The 17,366-nt window shown below is 42.8% G+C and overlaps 1 protein-coding gene across 1 annotated transcript in view; it reads left to right on the plus strand.

Annotated features, from left to right (window-relative positions):
• KALRN (kalirin RhoGEF kinase) overlaps positions 1 to 17,366 on the plus strand; it is a 635,807-nt gene that overhangs the window by 539,658 nt on the left and 78,783 nt on the right. The window contains exons 35-37 of the mRNA XM_037734035.1: positions 5,637 to 5,920; positions 7,179 to 7,283; positions 10,595 to 10,690. Coding sequence (XP_037589963.1) covers positions 5,637 to 5,920; positions 7,179 to 7,283; positions 10,595 to 10,690 — 485 coding nt within the window. The remainder of the gene's footprint in view (positions 1 to 5,636; positions 5,921 to 7,178; positions 7,284 to 10,594; positions 10,691 to 17,366) is intronic.

Raw genomic sequence — 17,366 nt, forward strand, 5'->3', positions numbered from 1 at the left:
TGTTATCTTTTACTTTTTAAGAACCTGAAGTAATTATGGAAAAATGCTTACATTTATATCTAGGTGATGGGCACATAGATGTCAATTTTTTTTCTATATTTTCCTGTATTTTAGAAATATGATAAAATTAGCTTCAGAAAATATTTATTTAATTCTAGAAAGCCAGTTGTACATACCAGGACATTAGGGGCTCTTTATTATTTGCATTGTCCAGGGATACATTTGTCTTCCCATTTACTTAATGCCAGTCATTAGTCTTTGGGCAGTTTCTAAAGCCTCTTTGCTAAAGAGGATGCATTGTTTCAGAGCCCTGGAATAGGCCTCGGGATGCCTAGATGCTGGTGTTAGTTTTGTTACTGATTTGTGACCATCGCTTTCCCACATGTAAATCTTTAAGCAACTTGATGCTCCTTTTTAAAATAATGATGAAGGTGAAAGGAATACATGGAATGAATTTGATGTAGAGTTAAGATTAAATACATGTGTGGTGGAGTCATATCTGGGTTTAAGTCTTGCCTTTGCCAGTCACTATGAGCCTCAGTTTCCTAAAACAGTCTCATTTTCTGTTTCCTAAGGTGGGAATCCTAATAAATAATACCTGCCTGGACTTGGGAAGATTTGATGAGAGAACAATAGGATTGTTATATTTGTTGCAAATCTGTCACTTAACTGTTTTATCTGGAAAGATAGTAAAATAAGTTCCCCAGCAGCTCATGGCAGCCATTTTCCAAAAAAGATGGGATGAGCATAATATGCCAATCCCTCTGAAGAGGCGATTAACTAAGTAGATGTTTCTAATCTAAATGATGCTGCATTCTTTTATAACCAGGCATTTAAAATAGTGTCTTGGAAATGGTCTTGTCCCAAGACAGGACACTGACTAGGTGATGAATTACATTGCTTCCAGCTCTGAGATTTCCATTACTTGGGCCATCGTTGCATGCCTCCAGTTGTTTGCATGAAACAAACTTGATACAACGAAATGGAGAGTACTCTTGGTTTTTAATTTGTACTTTATACGCTTGCCATTAACTTTCACAGAAAGCAAAAAAGCAGAAGTAAATGACAACAGGGAAAGAGGAATGTTCGTTCAAAATGTGCATTTGTGAATCTCAAAACCAGGCAGTGGTGTGCCATGGAACAGAAATCTTAGTCATCTGTCTTGTCTGGTAACACAAGGCACAGTTAATGTGGCCGGGCCTCTAGTTCTGCTGACAGGACATGTGCTGATAAGTTGTGAAGGCTTGGATTCAGTAGAGCCACATAGAATTACAGGGGTCTTGTGAATGAAAAGCTTCTGCAAGCTTATCAGCAGAAAGATAGCAGAGAGGCCTTGCTTCTATTACCAGTGTTCTGAAGATGTTTATCACCCAGCCTTCTGAGAACAGTAGTTTGACCCATACCAAACACTTCAGAAACAATGTCAACACACCCAAGACCACAGCCAGCAAGGAATTTTTTGAGATAAGATTACAGCTTTTTCCTTAAAGGGATGCCAACCAAGTTAGCCAATCTCCTAATATTCCCTGAGTATAGCAACCCTGTGAGTTATCCTTCATACCAGAGAATTTTAGAAGCTCAATTTTTATGCTTCCAAATACAAATATTCTGCTGTTGTTTTCTGAAGTATGCCCAAAACTCTAGCAATATCTAAGAAAATTCCAGCAGGGTCAAGGCTCAGAAAGCCTGAGATTTGTGCCCATGGGACCAGCCAGTTGTAGCCACTGGAGACAGCTGGCTATTAGGCAAAAGCACCCTCCCTCCCTCCCTCCCTCCCTTCCTCCCTTCCTCTTTTCTTTTTTCTTTTTCCTTTCCTTTCCTTTTCTTTTCTCTTCTTTTCTTTTCTTTTTTTTCTCTTGCTTTATTGCCCAAGCTAAAGTGCAGTGACATGATCTCAGCTCACTGCAACCTCTGCCACCCAGGCTCAAACAATTCTCATGCCTCAGCCTCCCAAGTAATTGGGATTTTAGTCATGTGCCAGCACGCCTGGCTAATATTTATTTATTTATTTATTTATTATTTTTTGTAGAGACTGAGTCCTACCATGTTGGCCAGGCGGGTCCTAAACTCCTGGCCTCAAGTGATCCGCCCACCTCTGCCTCCCAAAGTGCTGGGATTATATGCGTGAGCTACCATGCCCAGCCACATCCTTTCATCTTGTTTCAGGATTTTATTTCTTCTCTGTTGGCTACATGTGGGCCAGAGGGCCTCCCAGGCAGATTAGACCTCTAGTCTACGTCTAGGGCAAAGTCATTACAGGAAAAGGTGACTCAGTCTTTGAGTAGATATGAAAAACCACTGTAATAATTTGTTTAAATACCTAGACCTGTGTTTGATTTAAATATAGTATGCAAACTGGCACTGTCAGGGGGCCTGTGTGTGGGTGAGGTGGAGCTGGTCAGGTATTCTCCCAAGACCATGGTGATGATGAGAAGCAGCAGCATATCTAGAGACAACTCACCTTTGATTTGTCCAGATGCTGATGGTTAACTTCTTGCTTTGAGGTGTCTCACATTCATTTCTTTGTATTCCCTGTGCATAGCCATCATGTGGCTTTCCGGGTTCTAATTCCTCCTGCCCAGAGCTGTGCCGTATATAGTTGCCAAGATTAATTAAAAACAAAGCTACAAAAAAAAAAAAAAAACTCTTTTATCATGTCATTTCCCAGTAGTCTCATAATAAAGTTTATATTCCTCTGGTTTATTAATGAATGTCCTCACTAATCTTTCTATCCAGGTTCTCTTTCTCCAGTAATCTTTATTTCATCCAAAGGATCTATTATTGGCTGTTAACTAACTGTTCATTTTTCCTGCCTCTGTGCTTTTGTTCCTGCTGTTTCTCCCTTTTGGAATTTTTTCACCGTTCTATTCACATACACCTCTTCCATTAAACCTTTTCAGATCAATGCTGCCTACAACACTGATCTGATCCTCCTTTGAACTCTGCTGACTTGTCAGCTAAGTCCACACCAGCCTTCTGGCAATTAATCACATACAGCCTTGTGAATTTATCTTTATTCTGAGTGCTCAATCTTGCTTTTTCATTTTATCTGTTTCTCTCTCTCTTTCTCTCTCTGCTTCTCTCTACTATTGTGTGTGAATGTCTGTGTACAGCTAGGTAAGAGGTCTATGAAAATAAAAATCTGTCTTATATATCTTTAGAATAGATGACCTAATTGGTGCTCCATGACATAATTATTACTTCGGAATTCTCACTGAGGATCTTAATTTGCATGCTGTTTCTGTGCTGCTGTGCAGCTTTTGAACATCTGGGAATCCTAGCTTTCTCAATACTAATAGAAACAACAACAGCATACCCAAGGAGTGAGAGCTAGGAAGACATCTGAAATGGACTTAAAGGGCTTTCTTTTGAATAACTCAAAACTGTTCTATAAAGCCAAAGTAGGTAGATTCTAATGCTGATCTCCTCCAAGTTTAATGAGTATTCAGAAATCAAGGATTTAGAGGAAATTAAATAAAGTTTGCATGATGTGCTTTTCCTGCATGCCCACATCTTGCCTTTTCTAGCCTTTCTATTCTATCACGGCAGTGTGGCTTTCCCTAGACTTGCTCTTCCTCCAACTGCATTCTTAACCCCATATTCAGAGGGAGCCTGGAGAACCAGGCTGCCATAGACATGAAAGGGCTCAGTAGTATTGTTTGTTTGTTTGTTTTGAGATGGAGTCTCCCTCTGTTACACAGGCTGGAGTGTGATCTTGGCTCACTGCAATCTCCGTTTCCCAGGTTCAAGTGATTCTCCTGCCTCAGCCTCCTGGGTAGCTAGAATTACAGGCATGAGCCACCACACCCAGTTCTAGTAGTGTAGTTTAGTGCTCAGTTCGGCTCTGGAGTTCAGATTTCACCTTGCCCCTATGAGCTGCATGTTCTTAGGCAAGTTAACTTTTTAAGTCTGCAGTTTCTTCTGTAAAATGAGGATAATGACAGAACCTGCCTCATAGAGTTATACAGAGAACGAAATGATAATCCACATAAAATGTTTAGGCTATTGCAAGCACATTATAGGATTGAAAATAGTCAATATATGGCATACAGCTTACAAAAAACATGCTGAGATTTAAAAAACAAAACAAACTCTTGATCTCCAATCACTATGCCTTTAAAACCGCACAAAGAATTCTCTATCCTCCATGTCTCGTTTCTCAAGCCCATGCTCTTGCATCCTCTCTAATTAGGCTGTGGCCCCCTCCATTCCACTACAGCTGCTTTTTTCAAAGTCACCAATGACCTCCATGTTGCTAAGTTTAAGACTTAATTATTAGATCAACTCCCCTGACCTATCAGGCAGCATTGGACACAGATGATTTCTCCCTCATCTGTAAGACATTTTCCACATGCAGCCTCCAGAACACCCCACCCTCCTGGTTTTACTCCTACCTTACTGGCTACTTTCTTGTCCTCTCATCTTCCTGCTTCTGACTTAGTCCTTGCTTTTTGTCTTTGTCCATATCCACGCCCTTTGCTGATCTCACCCAGCCTCATGGCTTCCAACCCTGTCTCTCCTCTGACAGCTCCCCAATTATCTCCAGCTCACCAGCACTTTCTCCCCTGAGCTCCAGACTTGATGGCAAGCTGCTATTCAATTTCTCCACTCAGGCACCAAATGGGCATCTTAAACATGTCTAAAACTAAACTCCTCTGTTCCCTCCCCCAGTCCTGTTCCTCTTAGATTTTTCTGCATCTCAGAAACCCCATCCTAACACCTGAATTATCCTTGACTCTTTCTTCATATCCTGTGCACAGTCTGTCAGCAAATCATATTGGCCCTTCTAGCAAAACATATCCAGAATCTGATCACTTCTAACAACCATTGGGACCACCCTACTTCTAAACCACCAACGTCCCTCACTTGGTATAGTGCAGTAGCCTCCCAACCAGTATTCCTGTTTCCACTTGCCCTCAATATAGAAACCAGAATGATTTTTAAAAATATAAGCCAGATTGAATCACTCTGGCTCAGAGTCTTCTAGGGGGTTTTCACACCAGGTGAAAGCCAGAGGCATAACACTGGCCCACCACAAGCTTGTTGACCCAGCTCCCGGCTGCTTTTCTGACTTTCTTTCTTACTGTTCCCCCTGGCTTACTCCGTGAGTGGCATTGGGATCTTTGTGTTTGCTTTTCTGCCTAGAATGCCCTTTGCCGGATGGCATCACCACCACCACCATGCCTTGGCTCACATGTCATGCCATGAGACTGTCCCTGACCAACTGTTCAACCTGCACCCCCTCTTCCAACCCCAGCATTCCCTAATCACTTTCCCTACTTTATATTTTGATGTAGCACTTCTCACCACCTGTCATACTTTTCATTTTGCTTATTTTGTTGTTACAGTCTATTAAATGTATTTCCCACCAGAATGTAAACTCCATGAAGGCAGGAGTCTCTGTTTCTGCCCACTCCTCTAGCCATAGTACCTGGAATGGTGCTTCATACATTAAAAACTGAGTGAGTGTTTGGCTTTCTTGCTGTTCTTGAGAGGGTTTGCTGGACGGGGGTCTACAGCTGGCCTGGACATTCTGCCTTGTGCCCTAGCTTCCTGAGGATGGAGCTGTCTCACTCCCAGGTTGGTGGCCTGCCTTCACTGCCTCTGACATGGCTATGTCTGTCCCTTTTCCTCAGATGCATACTCTCATTCCTCAAGTGAGAATGGAGGCAAATCCGAGTCTGTGGCCAACCTGCAGGCCCAGCCCTCCCTGAACTCCATCCACAGTTCCCCGGGTCCCAAGCGCTCCACCAACACCCTTAAGAAGTGGCTGACAAGTCCTGTGCGTCGCCTCAACAGCGGGAAAGCAGATGGAAACATCAAAAAGCAGAAGAAAGTTCGTGATGGTCGGAAGAGCTTTGACCTGGGATCTCCCAAGCCTGGGGATGAGACAACCCCTCAGGGAGACAGCGCTGATGAGGTACTTACACAGGGCCTGAGCTGTCCATCAGGAGGGCCTTCTGACATGTCTCCTTCCTCAGGGTTTTGTGTCTCCATCCCTACACAGGATGAAATGGTAGAACTTTATTTTCTCACTTAAAAGAGCAACGTGCACTGCATGATTTTGTTTTTTTGTGTATGATGGGGTTAGTAATACTCTTTCTCCTATGACCTAGGCCATCTCAAGTCTCCACTGGTGTGTTATCTTGAGACTAAGTGATTTGGATTCTTTTTTATTCTTACGACACTGGCCAGTTTGATTTATGGCCAGTCCAGAGACTATCGCTTAGGACATGCAGCAGACAGAAAGTATTTGCCAGATTAGGAGGTAGGACCTGGGCCTGAGGAGAGTCGTTTGGTCATTAGTTCCCTACCTCTTCTAAGGACTACATTGAAACCAGCTAGACCTGTTTAGATTTAGAATAAAAGAATGAAGATCATTTCCCTTTGAACACAGGACTGCGCTGGAAGATTATAGCTGTTTTCAAGTCTCTTGAGTAGTGCCACACATCAAAAGAAACAGACCATCCAAGGTTACTCCAGATAACTATGATGAACAGATGAAGATTACAATAGGCGGGTTTCAGCTCAAAAAAGAACTTTAATCAGGGGGTCAGTCAGTGATAAAATGGGCCTTCATGAAAACTAATGAACAGGGACACCCATACTGGAAGGCTTGAGAGATGACAGCCAGAGTTGGGCTGGACGAACCCGAGATTCTGTAACCAAAAGACAGTGGATATGTTTTGGTTTGGGAAGTGAGATGCCTGTTTTATTTGGCACACAAACCTGCTCTAATCACTGATGTGGCTAAGAAATTCTTTGTGATGTGTAAGTAGACTCCCTCTTGCTGTGATTTGATGCTACCTGCCATTTCTTCCTCTGGAAATGGCAGCTGAACCTGGCAGCATTTGGGCTATGGTTTCATAGCCCTACAAAAATGGAAAAGTTAGGCTGTCTCTGGCTACTTCCAGCTTTCTCTTTTCTTGCTAGTTGATAAGACAGATAGTTTTTGTTTTTGCTTCTTTTGAGGGGTATGTGTGTGTTCTGCATTGGTGCTAGCTCTCCTTTGAAATAAGCAGGTGTATCCATGTTACAAAAGAGGAAACTGTAGATGAAATGATAGGAGTGAGTTGAGAGAGGAATTCTCCTCCTATGTATTTTTTTTTAGTGTCAAGTCCCCAGCCATAGGCATGTTTAGCTTATGACATGTAACTAATGCTGCTCTTTTGTTCTAGAAGAGCAAGAAAGGTTGGGGTGAAGATGAGCCGGATGAAGAGTCACACACACCCCTCCCACCACCTATGAAGATTTTTGACAACGACCCTACACAGGATGAAATGGTAGAACTTCTTTATTTTCTCACTTAAAAGAGCAACGTGCACTGCGTTATTTTGTTTTTTGTGTGTGATGAGGGTAGTAATACTCTTTCTCCCATGTTATCTCTTCTTCCACGTGAATCCATGGTGATATGAATTGTGTCTCTATTTGGTAGGTGTCCTTTCCCCAACCCTGGAGGTCCAACTTCATACTAGGCAGTGAAGGGGGTGTGTGTGTTGAATTCTCAAAGTGGGAATCTCCTGGTGTCTTGTCCTGTTGATAAAGGGTAATGGCTCTGCCTTTGGAAGCAGCAAATCCTAAAAGGAGCAATTCCAGGTAGTTGCAGGCCACAACTATTTTGTCATGCCTGACTGTACAACCTACCTGTTAGTTGTTTTCCCTGTACTCTAACTAATGGTAGCTACCAATCAAGCCCAGTGTTGTTCAAATTTTGCAGTGACTATATGAGGAAAAGTTTTGACAAAGGTGGGCAAACCTAATATGTGAAATTGCCTGACTTTGCTTTGCAAGATTCCCCAGCTCACTGGTATGCAGAGGCTCCCTAGTATTTGAAATATTGATGCTCCTGTGTCTCCAGTCACCTGGTGATCATCCCAGTTGTTCTGGAGCAGAAGTGTAGGTTAGATGTGCTTCCAGGTACTGACCTGAGGCTTGAGGCAGCTTTGTGTTCTCCCTCACTTGTCACTCAGTGTCCTTGCAGCTCTGCTTTCACATCACTGTGTTTTTCTTGCCTTATTGTTGCTGATTGTCTTAGACTCTGGACGTGGAAGCGTTGGTTTTGGGTTTTGACTGTAGAGCACTTCCCATTTGCTTTCCGGAGTGACGTTTTGTTGCAGTGGTGATGGTGGACGCCTTGGCTTGCCTAGCTGTCTCTCCAGGCTCTCCTGTGTTCTCTAGTGCTCTGCCCTGCAGTGGGACAGCCTCCTTCCAGGAGGTGGCCCATCAAATATAAGCAGGTAACAAATCTCTGTAATACCACGGAGCAGGCATTTCAAAAAGCACCGTCTGTTGATGTGTCCTTTCTGGTGACATCCCAGTTCTTATTTTTATTCTCTCTGATTTGCATTTGAATTGTTAACCCACCACCATTAACTGAAGTCTTCCTTTGTGCTCGGCTAAAAGGACAGAGTCTAGGGACTCTGAGATGTGGCAGCTGCCCTCATCATGTGACTCACCTAGTCGTAGCCCCTCCTAGGTGATGTTAGTGGCCCCCATCTTCAGGGCCAGCTCTTTGATTTTGGACTGTTGGGAAGAAACATAGTAGGAAGCCTGGTGTTCTACTGTCCTGGATTCCTGAGGCAGAAGTGCTAGCGCTTCACCTTGAGTTGGAAATGAGACCCTGCCTACTTGTACTGTGTTTTATAAACAGCAGCTATGGCCTGGGGAGTCGGGAAACCATGTCTCACACAGCCCTCCGTCCAAGGGCCCCGCTTGCATGAGGTCGCCACCCTCTCTCTCCCTAATTCCCTCAAACACAGAAATGGGTGTTACATTGTTTCTGGATAATTTTTAACTGAGAATTCTGACTTGCCCCTATTTGTGTAGCCTTTTCCTTATCCAGAAATGGGGCAGATGGCAACAGTCTCCTTTCAGACACATGAACTCTCCTCAGTCCTGCCTGTTTGATTTCTGTATATTTTTCTAAATGTTTGGGAGTGGGATGAGCCTCAGAGCATCTAGCAAATGGGGTTGATTTATTAAAACAATTTTTAAGATACTGTCAAAGGAATTTTTAAAAGTTCACCATTGTAATATTGTGCAATTGTCTTCTCCATGTTTTCTTCTAATTTTTTTCATATGCATGTATGTTTTACTTTTATAATTATAATATGCATATGATGTGTCCAATGTGGTATTTACTACCATTCCCTAAAATTGTATTACGTTTTTCTTCCTAGCTGTAATTTTAATAGCTGGAGAAAACGTTGCTTATTTGCTGTTGCATAATGTATTTGATCAGCCTGTTGGAGACATCCTAACTGGGTGTTTCCATGGTTTGCTACTATGGCTGATACTGCTACATACAGATCAATGTGTCCCTAGAGCATTTGTTCTTTTGACTTTTGTCCTTGGAATAAGTTCCCAGGAGTAGGATTACTAGGTCACAAAGAGGATAACTTGATTTTCCACACAGACTTAAGCTTTTTCCTGCATCCCCCAAGAGGGGAAAAAGAATATTGTTATGTCTTCCTTAATTATAATTATTTTTCCTCCCATCTCAGAAGCAAAGACTTAAAGTAACTTAGATTAAGCAAAGACTTAAAGAGTTTCAAATACTGCATTTTTGAAACTCTTCTCTAACCTCAGGGACAAATTGAAGGAGCCTATGTCCTGGCCTTGGGAACACCACAGCCTTCTGCTCTGATAAGCTGGAAGTAAAAGCACACACATGCTGTGCAGGGTTAACCATTTCTTCCCCGGTTTCTTCTCAGGTAGAAGAAGGAAGAAAAAGCCAGACAAACAAAAAACCACCATCCCTCAGTGAGCAGGAAGCCCCAGACCATTGACCAAACAACCACACGAACAAGTCTTTCTTGCTTCTGTAGGGGAAGAGGGACTCAGGGAGGTCCTGGAGCTGTCTCTTTTTGCTATGAACAGGATAGTCCCTGGCTGCCTCTGGACTCCTGCTAAAGCCTTTTATTACTTCCCAGTGTTCCAGTTCAGGGGCCTCACCAGAGCCAGCTGTGCTTTGTGGAGGGGTAAAGGGGCTTGTGGGGGAGGGGCGGAGGGAGAGAGGAAGAGAGAGGAAGAGAGAGGAAGAGAATATAGGGAGGAAGTGTCTAGCTTGCTGGTCTCTAAGGGTCCTGCCCCTAGCATTTTTGTCTGACACATAATAAAGATCTGCATCTAAGGCTATAGTAAAGCAAGGACTGTTTCCCTTTTTTGGACACACTTGAGGCTTAGTGTATTGAATCCTTCATACCCTGAGACAGCAATGGGCAGCTGTGTAGTGGCCAAAGTCTTGTTTGCCCGCAGAGCAGTAGCCCTTGCCCTGCAAGCTGTTGCTGTCAGCAGGTGCAGCCCTGGCCTGTAGGCCTCCCCGGAAGTCGGTGACTCCTCCTCTCTCCCTCTTTGTAGGCTTGCCTAAGGAGAGCCTAGTCCCATCCATTTGCTGCTGGCTAGATTCCTGACGAGGGGTTGGGCATGCCTGTATTATACCCACACCCATCTCCCTCTGTAATCTCTTCCCTCTAAACAGCTAAGTTCTGTGTTTTCCTTTGCTTCCTGAGCTTTGGACTTTGTTTCAATTCCTGATCACTGTTCCTTATTTCCTTGTTAATCTGCTTTTCCTCTGCTGCCCGATGTCTTGCAGTCCTCCTCTTTGCTAGCAGCCCGGCAGGCTTCCACTGAAGTACCTACTGCTGCAGACCTTGTCAGTGCAATAGAAAAGTTGGTCAAAAACAAGCTGGTAAGTGGGCGTCCTGGAGGCAGTTCTGTGTGTGTCTCACCTCCACGCCGCTCCGGCCTTGCATCTATCTGCCGTTTTCTCCTTTCTACCTGTCCTCGTTCCTCCTGTGTGATTGTTTACAACTAATGATGGTTTCTTAAAAGTTGTGCCCTAGAGACCTTTTTGACTTTGTCTGGGAATGGGCATAGGGAATTGATAGACCATTTGGGGGTTGCAATGTTGATAAAAGTTGAAAAGTATCCAAGACAAACTTACCTCATTGCAAGCCTGATCCAGTGGCCCACAGGCAAGTGGCATTCAGTCAGGGATTGCTGTATGTTTGGTTAGCCCAGAAGCAAGTATGTTGTGATGCTGAGACACAGAACCCACTGACTGGATCTTTGAAAGCACCAGAAGATTTTATCTGAGGACCTCAAGTAGCCTTCCAGCTTGCTGCAAAATCTTACAAAAGTTGACTGCTGATTATAAAGGGGAATGGGCAAAAGTGTGTGGATACCTCAGCACAGTAAATTAAGAGAGCCAGTGCCTAGCCCTTGGGGGGAAACTGAACATAAGCCACTGGCAGCCTGTCTAGCCTGTGATGGTCTTATGGACCCATCAGCCTATTGGAGGGACAGATGATAAGTCTGAGCAGGTTTGGGGTTTTGGCGTGATGCTGGTGAGAGAGCCCCCTTTTGGATAGCTCATTAGGATAGAGCTGTTCCTCCACTCTTGTGTTTTTACATTTAAGTGTGTCACCACAGGATGACCATTGGAAGCATTTTCCTTCCTTTCGCTCTCATCCGTATCACCCATTTGGCTTTCCCTCCAATTCTCATTAGGCTAAATGTCTGTGCTTCTGCCAGACTTCTGTTGGGCAGTCTTATTAATTACTTGGCCCAGGAACTAGAGGAAAATGATGGGTGCTGTCTAGGGGAAGCTACCTAATAATTTTGACTACAGTAACTCCCTTTTCACATATCTCAGCATATGATTTATAAATGAGGTTTAATACATATGATTTTATTCTTTTCCTGCTAAATTTTCCTTTCTAATTAAAAAAAAAAAAAACCCTGCTGTTTCAAGTAACTAGTGTCAAACTCTTGAGGGTTGTCCATTTTCCTTGCATCTCTCCCTTTCCTACCAGCAGGAATTAAGCACTCTTGTGGGCACTACATTGACTTTTCGAAGACCCTTCTCTGACTACTCACTTGCTCTCCCTCCCTCTCCACACCAACCCTTATACCCTCTTCATTTTTCCAATGCTATATTTATTTTTTTTCTTGAAGTCATCCTCTTTCTTTCTTTTTTTTTTTTTTTTTTTTTTTTTTTTTTTTTTTTTTTTTTTACCCTCTGGGCCTGGGCCTTGACTTCATTCCTGGATTATTGCAGTGGCCACTGCTTGCTCTTTCCCCACCCAGTCTGTCTTCACCACCAACTGGTCTTCCGTAAGCACTGCTTATTGCCTCCTTCTTGGCGATATAAGTAGTGGTCTCCAATGTGGGGGTGCCCTTGGGTACATAGGACAACTTATTGGGGTATGGGAAGAAAATATTACAGCCTCTTTATATCATTTTAAAATGGTTTCATGTATGTTTTATTATGTATGTAATAAAACAGTAGCATAGATGTAGAATTTATAAATAAGTTACATGCTTTGGGGTACATGAACAAAGTTATGTTCAATGACAGGGATATATAATCAAAGTTTGAGAATCACTGGCCTATACATAAAGTCCACACTTACCTAATATTCTGATATTTTTGTAGCCTGTTCTCCAACCTACCTTTCCAGCATCTAGTTCTTTATCTGGTTGGTGAACTCTGCTCCAAACAAATTGTTTTCTTTGCTATCCCCAAACTCACACATGGCTTTCTTCCTTCCAAGTTTTTGTTCATATGGCCCCACTTCTCTGGAATGTTTTTCCTCTTATGTTAGCTTACCTAGAATATAATGATCATTCAGGGTCCTACTCAGATCTCTTCTCTACAAGGTCTTCTCTGACCAGACTAGCCCAAATTTCCATTGTAAACCCATGGTAATTAATAAAGCCACATGCTACCTGGGACAGCTTTTAAGTAGCCTTGTGGCATAATTTGTTAAAATATCTTAATGTTTTCATTTGCATTTTACCTCTCTAGCTAGATGGTAAGTCATTTAGGATATTATTATTTTTTGCTCTATTAGTTTAAAAAAGTCTTTTACACTTAGTGGATTTTTCATGAATACTTGTTTCCAAAGTCTATTTTTATATTATGGATTACCTTTTGCCTACTACTACTGCTAACCTTTGCACTGCTGACAGTCTCTGGGTCTCTAAGTTGTGTTATCAATGGTATTAAACATGGTTAGGTATTAAACATGTAAATACATTAAACAAAGACATAGGGAAGTCCCATGAAAGCAAATTTTCTAGAGAAGAAGGGATGAGGGATGGCATTGGTGTTGATTGGCTTTATTACAGGCTCTCAATAAATGTCTGTTGAATGAATGTCCTTTCTGTGGTGAGTGTGCCATAATGAAGGATTTAACTTCTTCCAGCAATAACTACTCTTAAGGACTTACAGTAAGCCCAGAATTAGAGATATCTTTGGCTTAACATGTAAAACCAAGCTCACGTCACAGAAAGGAAAAAGGGAGCAGTGGTTTGGTTTCTTAGAATCTTCCTACCAAAATTTGATTCTTGTTTCTTTTTACCACTTTCTTCCCTTCCAACATGGGACAGCAATGTAACAGGTTGAGAATATCTTAGCCATGCCCAGGAGCACTAAGTTGCATTTTCACCTTCAAGACTCTTAGTCCTATTCCTTATCAGTTCTTCAGTTTAGAAGAAAAGATCCATAGCCCATAAAAGCTCTTGAGTATTTATCTGACTAAGTACAACTTCCTGATAGCTGCTAAGATAGCTAGTTTTATCACAGGCTTGGTTAATGAAAGTACAATGTGCAGATGAAGAAAAGCAATAGTGTTCAAAGGTATTCAGACCACACACGTCATGAGCTGTGTGTGAATAATGTATTCTATTCTTTTTTTTTTTTTTTAGACAGAGTCTTACACTGTCATCGAGGCTTGGGTGCAGTGGCATGATCTTGGTTCTCTGCAACCTCTGCCTCCCAGGTTCAAATGATTCTCGTGCCTCAGCCTCCTGGGTAGCTGGGATTACAGGCGCACACCACCACACCTGGCTAAATTTTGTATTTTTAGTAGACACGAGGTTTCACCATGTTGGCCAGGTTTGTCTCAAACTCCTGACTTCGGTGATCTGCTGGCCTAGCCCTCCCAAAAAGTGCTAAGATTACAGGAGTGAGCCACCATGCCTGGCCAATGTAGTCTATTCTAAATTCAACCTTTTACAGTGTTCTTGAACAAACTTGAGGCCCCCAGAAGAGGTAACCGGACCATGTGGTCCATGTAGTATGAAGGAAACTTGAGGAAACCAAGGTGAAGTATGGGGAGAAGTTAGAAGAAGACACATGAGAGCTGTCTTCTAGTAATTGAAGCACTGCCATGGGAATGAGGTTGCAAAGAGCAGACTCTCTGTAACTCCAGAGGGCAGAACCTAGACCTGTGAGTGGGAGTTTTTTTCATTCCACAGGAGGAAGAACTTATAAAGTCCTTTCCACTTTACAGAGTTAAATTCCATCTTATAGGAGCATCTGGTATTCTTACACTTTATTGAGTCCTTAAAGTCTTTCTGCCTCATTGGTTGCTCAAGCCATGGCAACAAATTCTGCATTAGAATTCACTTGCCCCCTCCTGGCTCCACCCAAAGGCCATGAGATCCCTCATGTTCTTATCTCCCAGAGCTGCCCCTGTTGCTTTTCGGTCACTTGGTCATTGTTATACCAAAGCTTCTGCATGTTATACCACAGTTATGATCTCCACTGCACAAGACCTACTGTTAAGGAACAAAAACAGGGTTTGTCCACAGTGCAGATAAAACTCTTAAAGACTCACCACCCACCCATAAGTCCTTCTGGACATTAATGGGCCCCTTCTGTGGTCTTGCCACCAGCCTCGGTCTTTAATCAGTGCTTCTGTTTATCAAGAAAGGATGCACCCCTCACCTCCCCAGATAGAACTAACATACTTTTCTGGGTTTTGCATTAAGGTATTTTCTTTAAGCCCAGAACAGGGCTCCCCTGCTTTCTCTGTGTGATTTTTAATAGCCTTTTCTAGACCTGTGGACTGTTGCTGCTGGCAGTGAGTGTATAAGAAATCGGAAGATCTGGGATTTAGTCCTGCCTCTGCTACTTACTGTATAGTCCTGAGAAAATTATTTAGTCTACTTGGTGTTCTCTTTTACCTCACTTATTGCTGATGATGATTCTGTCTACTCAAATCTAATCCCAAGAGAGTTATAATGATAATTGAGTAGGTGTGAATGGGCTTTGTAAACTGGTAATCAAGCATCTGCAAATGTTAGTTCTTAGCCACCTCAACTGCCATGTGAAGGACAGGGAAAGGAAACTGTGTCATTCTTATCTCCTGTAGTCTGGTATGAAGCTGGGCACATGGAAACTTAGTATTTGCCAGTGATAGATTGGTTGGGTGTGGCCAGGCGTGGTGGCTCATGCCTGTAATCCCAGCAATTTGGGAGGCCAAAGCGGGGGAGGCGGGGGAGGTCTTGAGGTCAGAAGTTCGAGACCAGCCTGACCAACATGGTGAAACCCCGTCTCTACTAAAAATACAAAAATTAACTGGGTGTGGTGGCACATGCCTGTCATCCCAGCTACTCAGAAGGCTGAAGCAGGAGACTCACTTGAACCCAGGAGGCGGAGGTTTCAGTGAGCTGAAATCACACCACTGAACTCCAACCTGGGTGACAGAGCAAGACTGTCTAAAAAAAAAAAAAAGACTGGTTGGGTGAATATTTCAGGGTAATAGCTTAACAGTCTATACGATTTGGTTTTATTCCCCAAGTTTCAGAAACAAGAACTTCCTGGCCATGTGAGAATCCAGTGTATCTCTAAACTGAAGTCTGGAGCCCCAGACTTCTACCATCTTCCTGGCATGAAAGACTAGGCCTCTAGAAAGAGAGCCCCTCTCTGAACTCTTGTCATCAGGTGGCACACCAGCATAGTTCACTGGGCTCAGGATGGCCCCAGTGGATGTTGGCTAATAATCCTCTGCCTTTAGGGAAGAGACTGGTCAGGAATGAGCTCTCATTTAGCCTACTTGGTGGCCTGGCACCCTGAGAATGTGTCCTACCTGCTTCAGCAAGACTTCCCGCCCTCTGGTTCTCCTGTTTTGATAGCAAAAGCTCCTCCTTGGGTCAGCCTTGTGGATCATGCAAGAACATGGCCAAAGCCAGGCTGTGTTTGTGTGTGTGCTTTGCTCTCCTTTAGAAGAATTAACTTGTTTTGTTAATAGCCAGATGGGAGAAAATAATGGCCCCATCATATCCATGGCAGAGGTGTCTGTTTCCAGGGACTGGGTTCTTCTAGCATTCTTCTGTGGAAGAGATTCCTGAGGGTCTTGCAAGAAGGTAAAAGCTTAGATTTCCACCTTTTTTTTATGGAGGCAGGGTCTCACTGTGTTGCCCAGGCTGGTCTCAAATTCCTGGCCTCAAGCAGTCCTCCTGCACTGGCCTCCCAAAGTGCTGGGATTACAGGTGGTAAGCCACTCACTATGCACAGCCTCCGCAAAATTTTTTTTAATCTAGTAACAAACCCTGAAATGTCATTGGCCTTGAAAATCCAGTCTTCAGCTTTTCAGCTCTGTATTGTCGCTATACCCACCACCGGTTTGCCTAGGAATGACTTAGATCTAATGCTTTTTGTCTACAGAATATTACATAAGGTTTCAGTTATTGTTGTTCAGTTTTCTGGGGATAGGATCTCGTTCCGTCGCCCAGACTGAAGTGCAGTGGCTTGATCTTGGCTCACTGCAGCCTTGATCTCCCGGACTCAAGCAGTCCTTTCACTTCAGCCTTTTGAGTAGCTGGGACTATGGACATGTCCTGCCATGACCAGCTGATTTTTTAATATTTTTTTATTTTTAGCAGAGACGAGGTCTCACTTTGTTGCCTAGGTTGGTGTTGAACCTGAGCTCAAGTAATCCTCCCGCTTCAGCCTCCCACAGTGCCAGCTATGGCCGTATGTTATTTTTTATATAAATTTTATTGTCTATATTTGAGGCTTACAACATGATGTTAAGGGATACACCTAGATGGTAGAATGGTTACTGTAGTGAAGCAAATGAACATATCTGTCACCCCACATAGTTACTTTTTTGCATATGTGTGATAAGAGTAGCTAAAATTTAGATTTTAGTTAAATAAAATTTTGGTGGAAGTCTAAATTAGTACCTAAAAAGTAGCTAAATCTACTTATTTAACAAAAATTCCAAATACAATATTATTAGTGATAATCCTGATGTAGATTATGTCTCTAGACCTGTTTATGCTACAGATTTGCTACTTTGTATCCTTTGACCTACATGTCCCAGTTTCCTAGCTGCTTTCTCCACCTTGCTGGTAACTACTGTTTTATTTTCTATTTGGATATATTTTTGTGTATATTTTGAACTTTTAAAAAAAATTCCACATATAAATGGGATCATACAACATATTTCTTTCTGTATCTGGCTTATTTCACGCAGCATAATGTCCTTCAGGTCCATCTGTGTTGTGACAAATGGCAGGATCTCCTTTTTTTAGGGTGAGTAATACTCCATTATATAGATCACATTTTT

This window comes from Cebus imitator, unplaced genomic scaffold (assembly GCF_001604975.1).
Source record: "Cebus imitator isolate Cc_AM_T3 unplaced genomic scaffold, Cebus_imitator-1.0 Scaffold568, whole genome shotgun sequence".
Taxonomy (NCBI): domain Eukaryota; kingdom Metazoa; phylum Chordata; class Mammalia; order Primates; family Cebidae; genus Cebus; species Cebus imitator.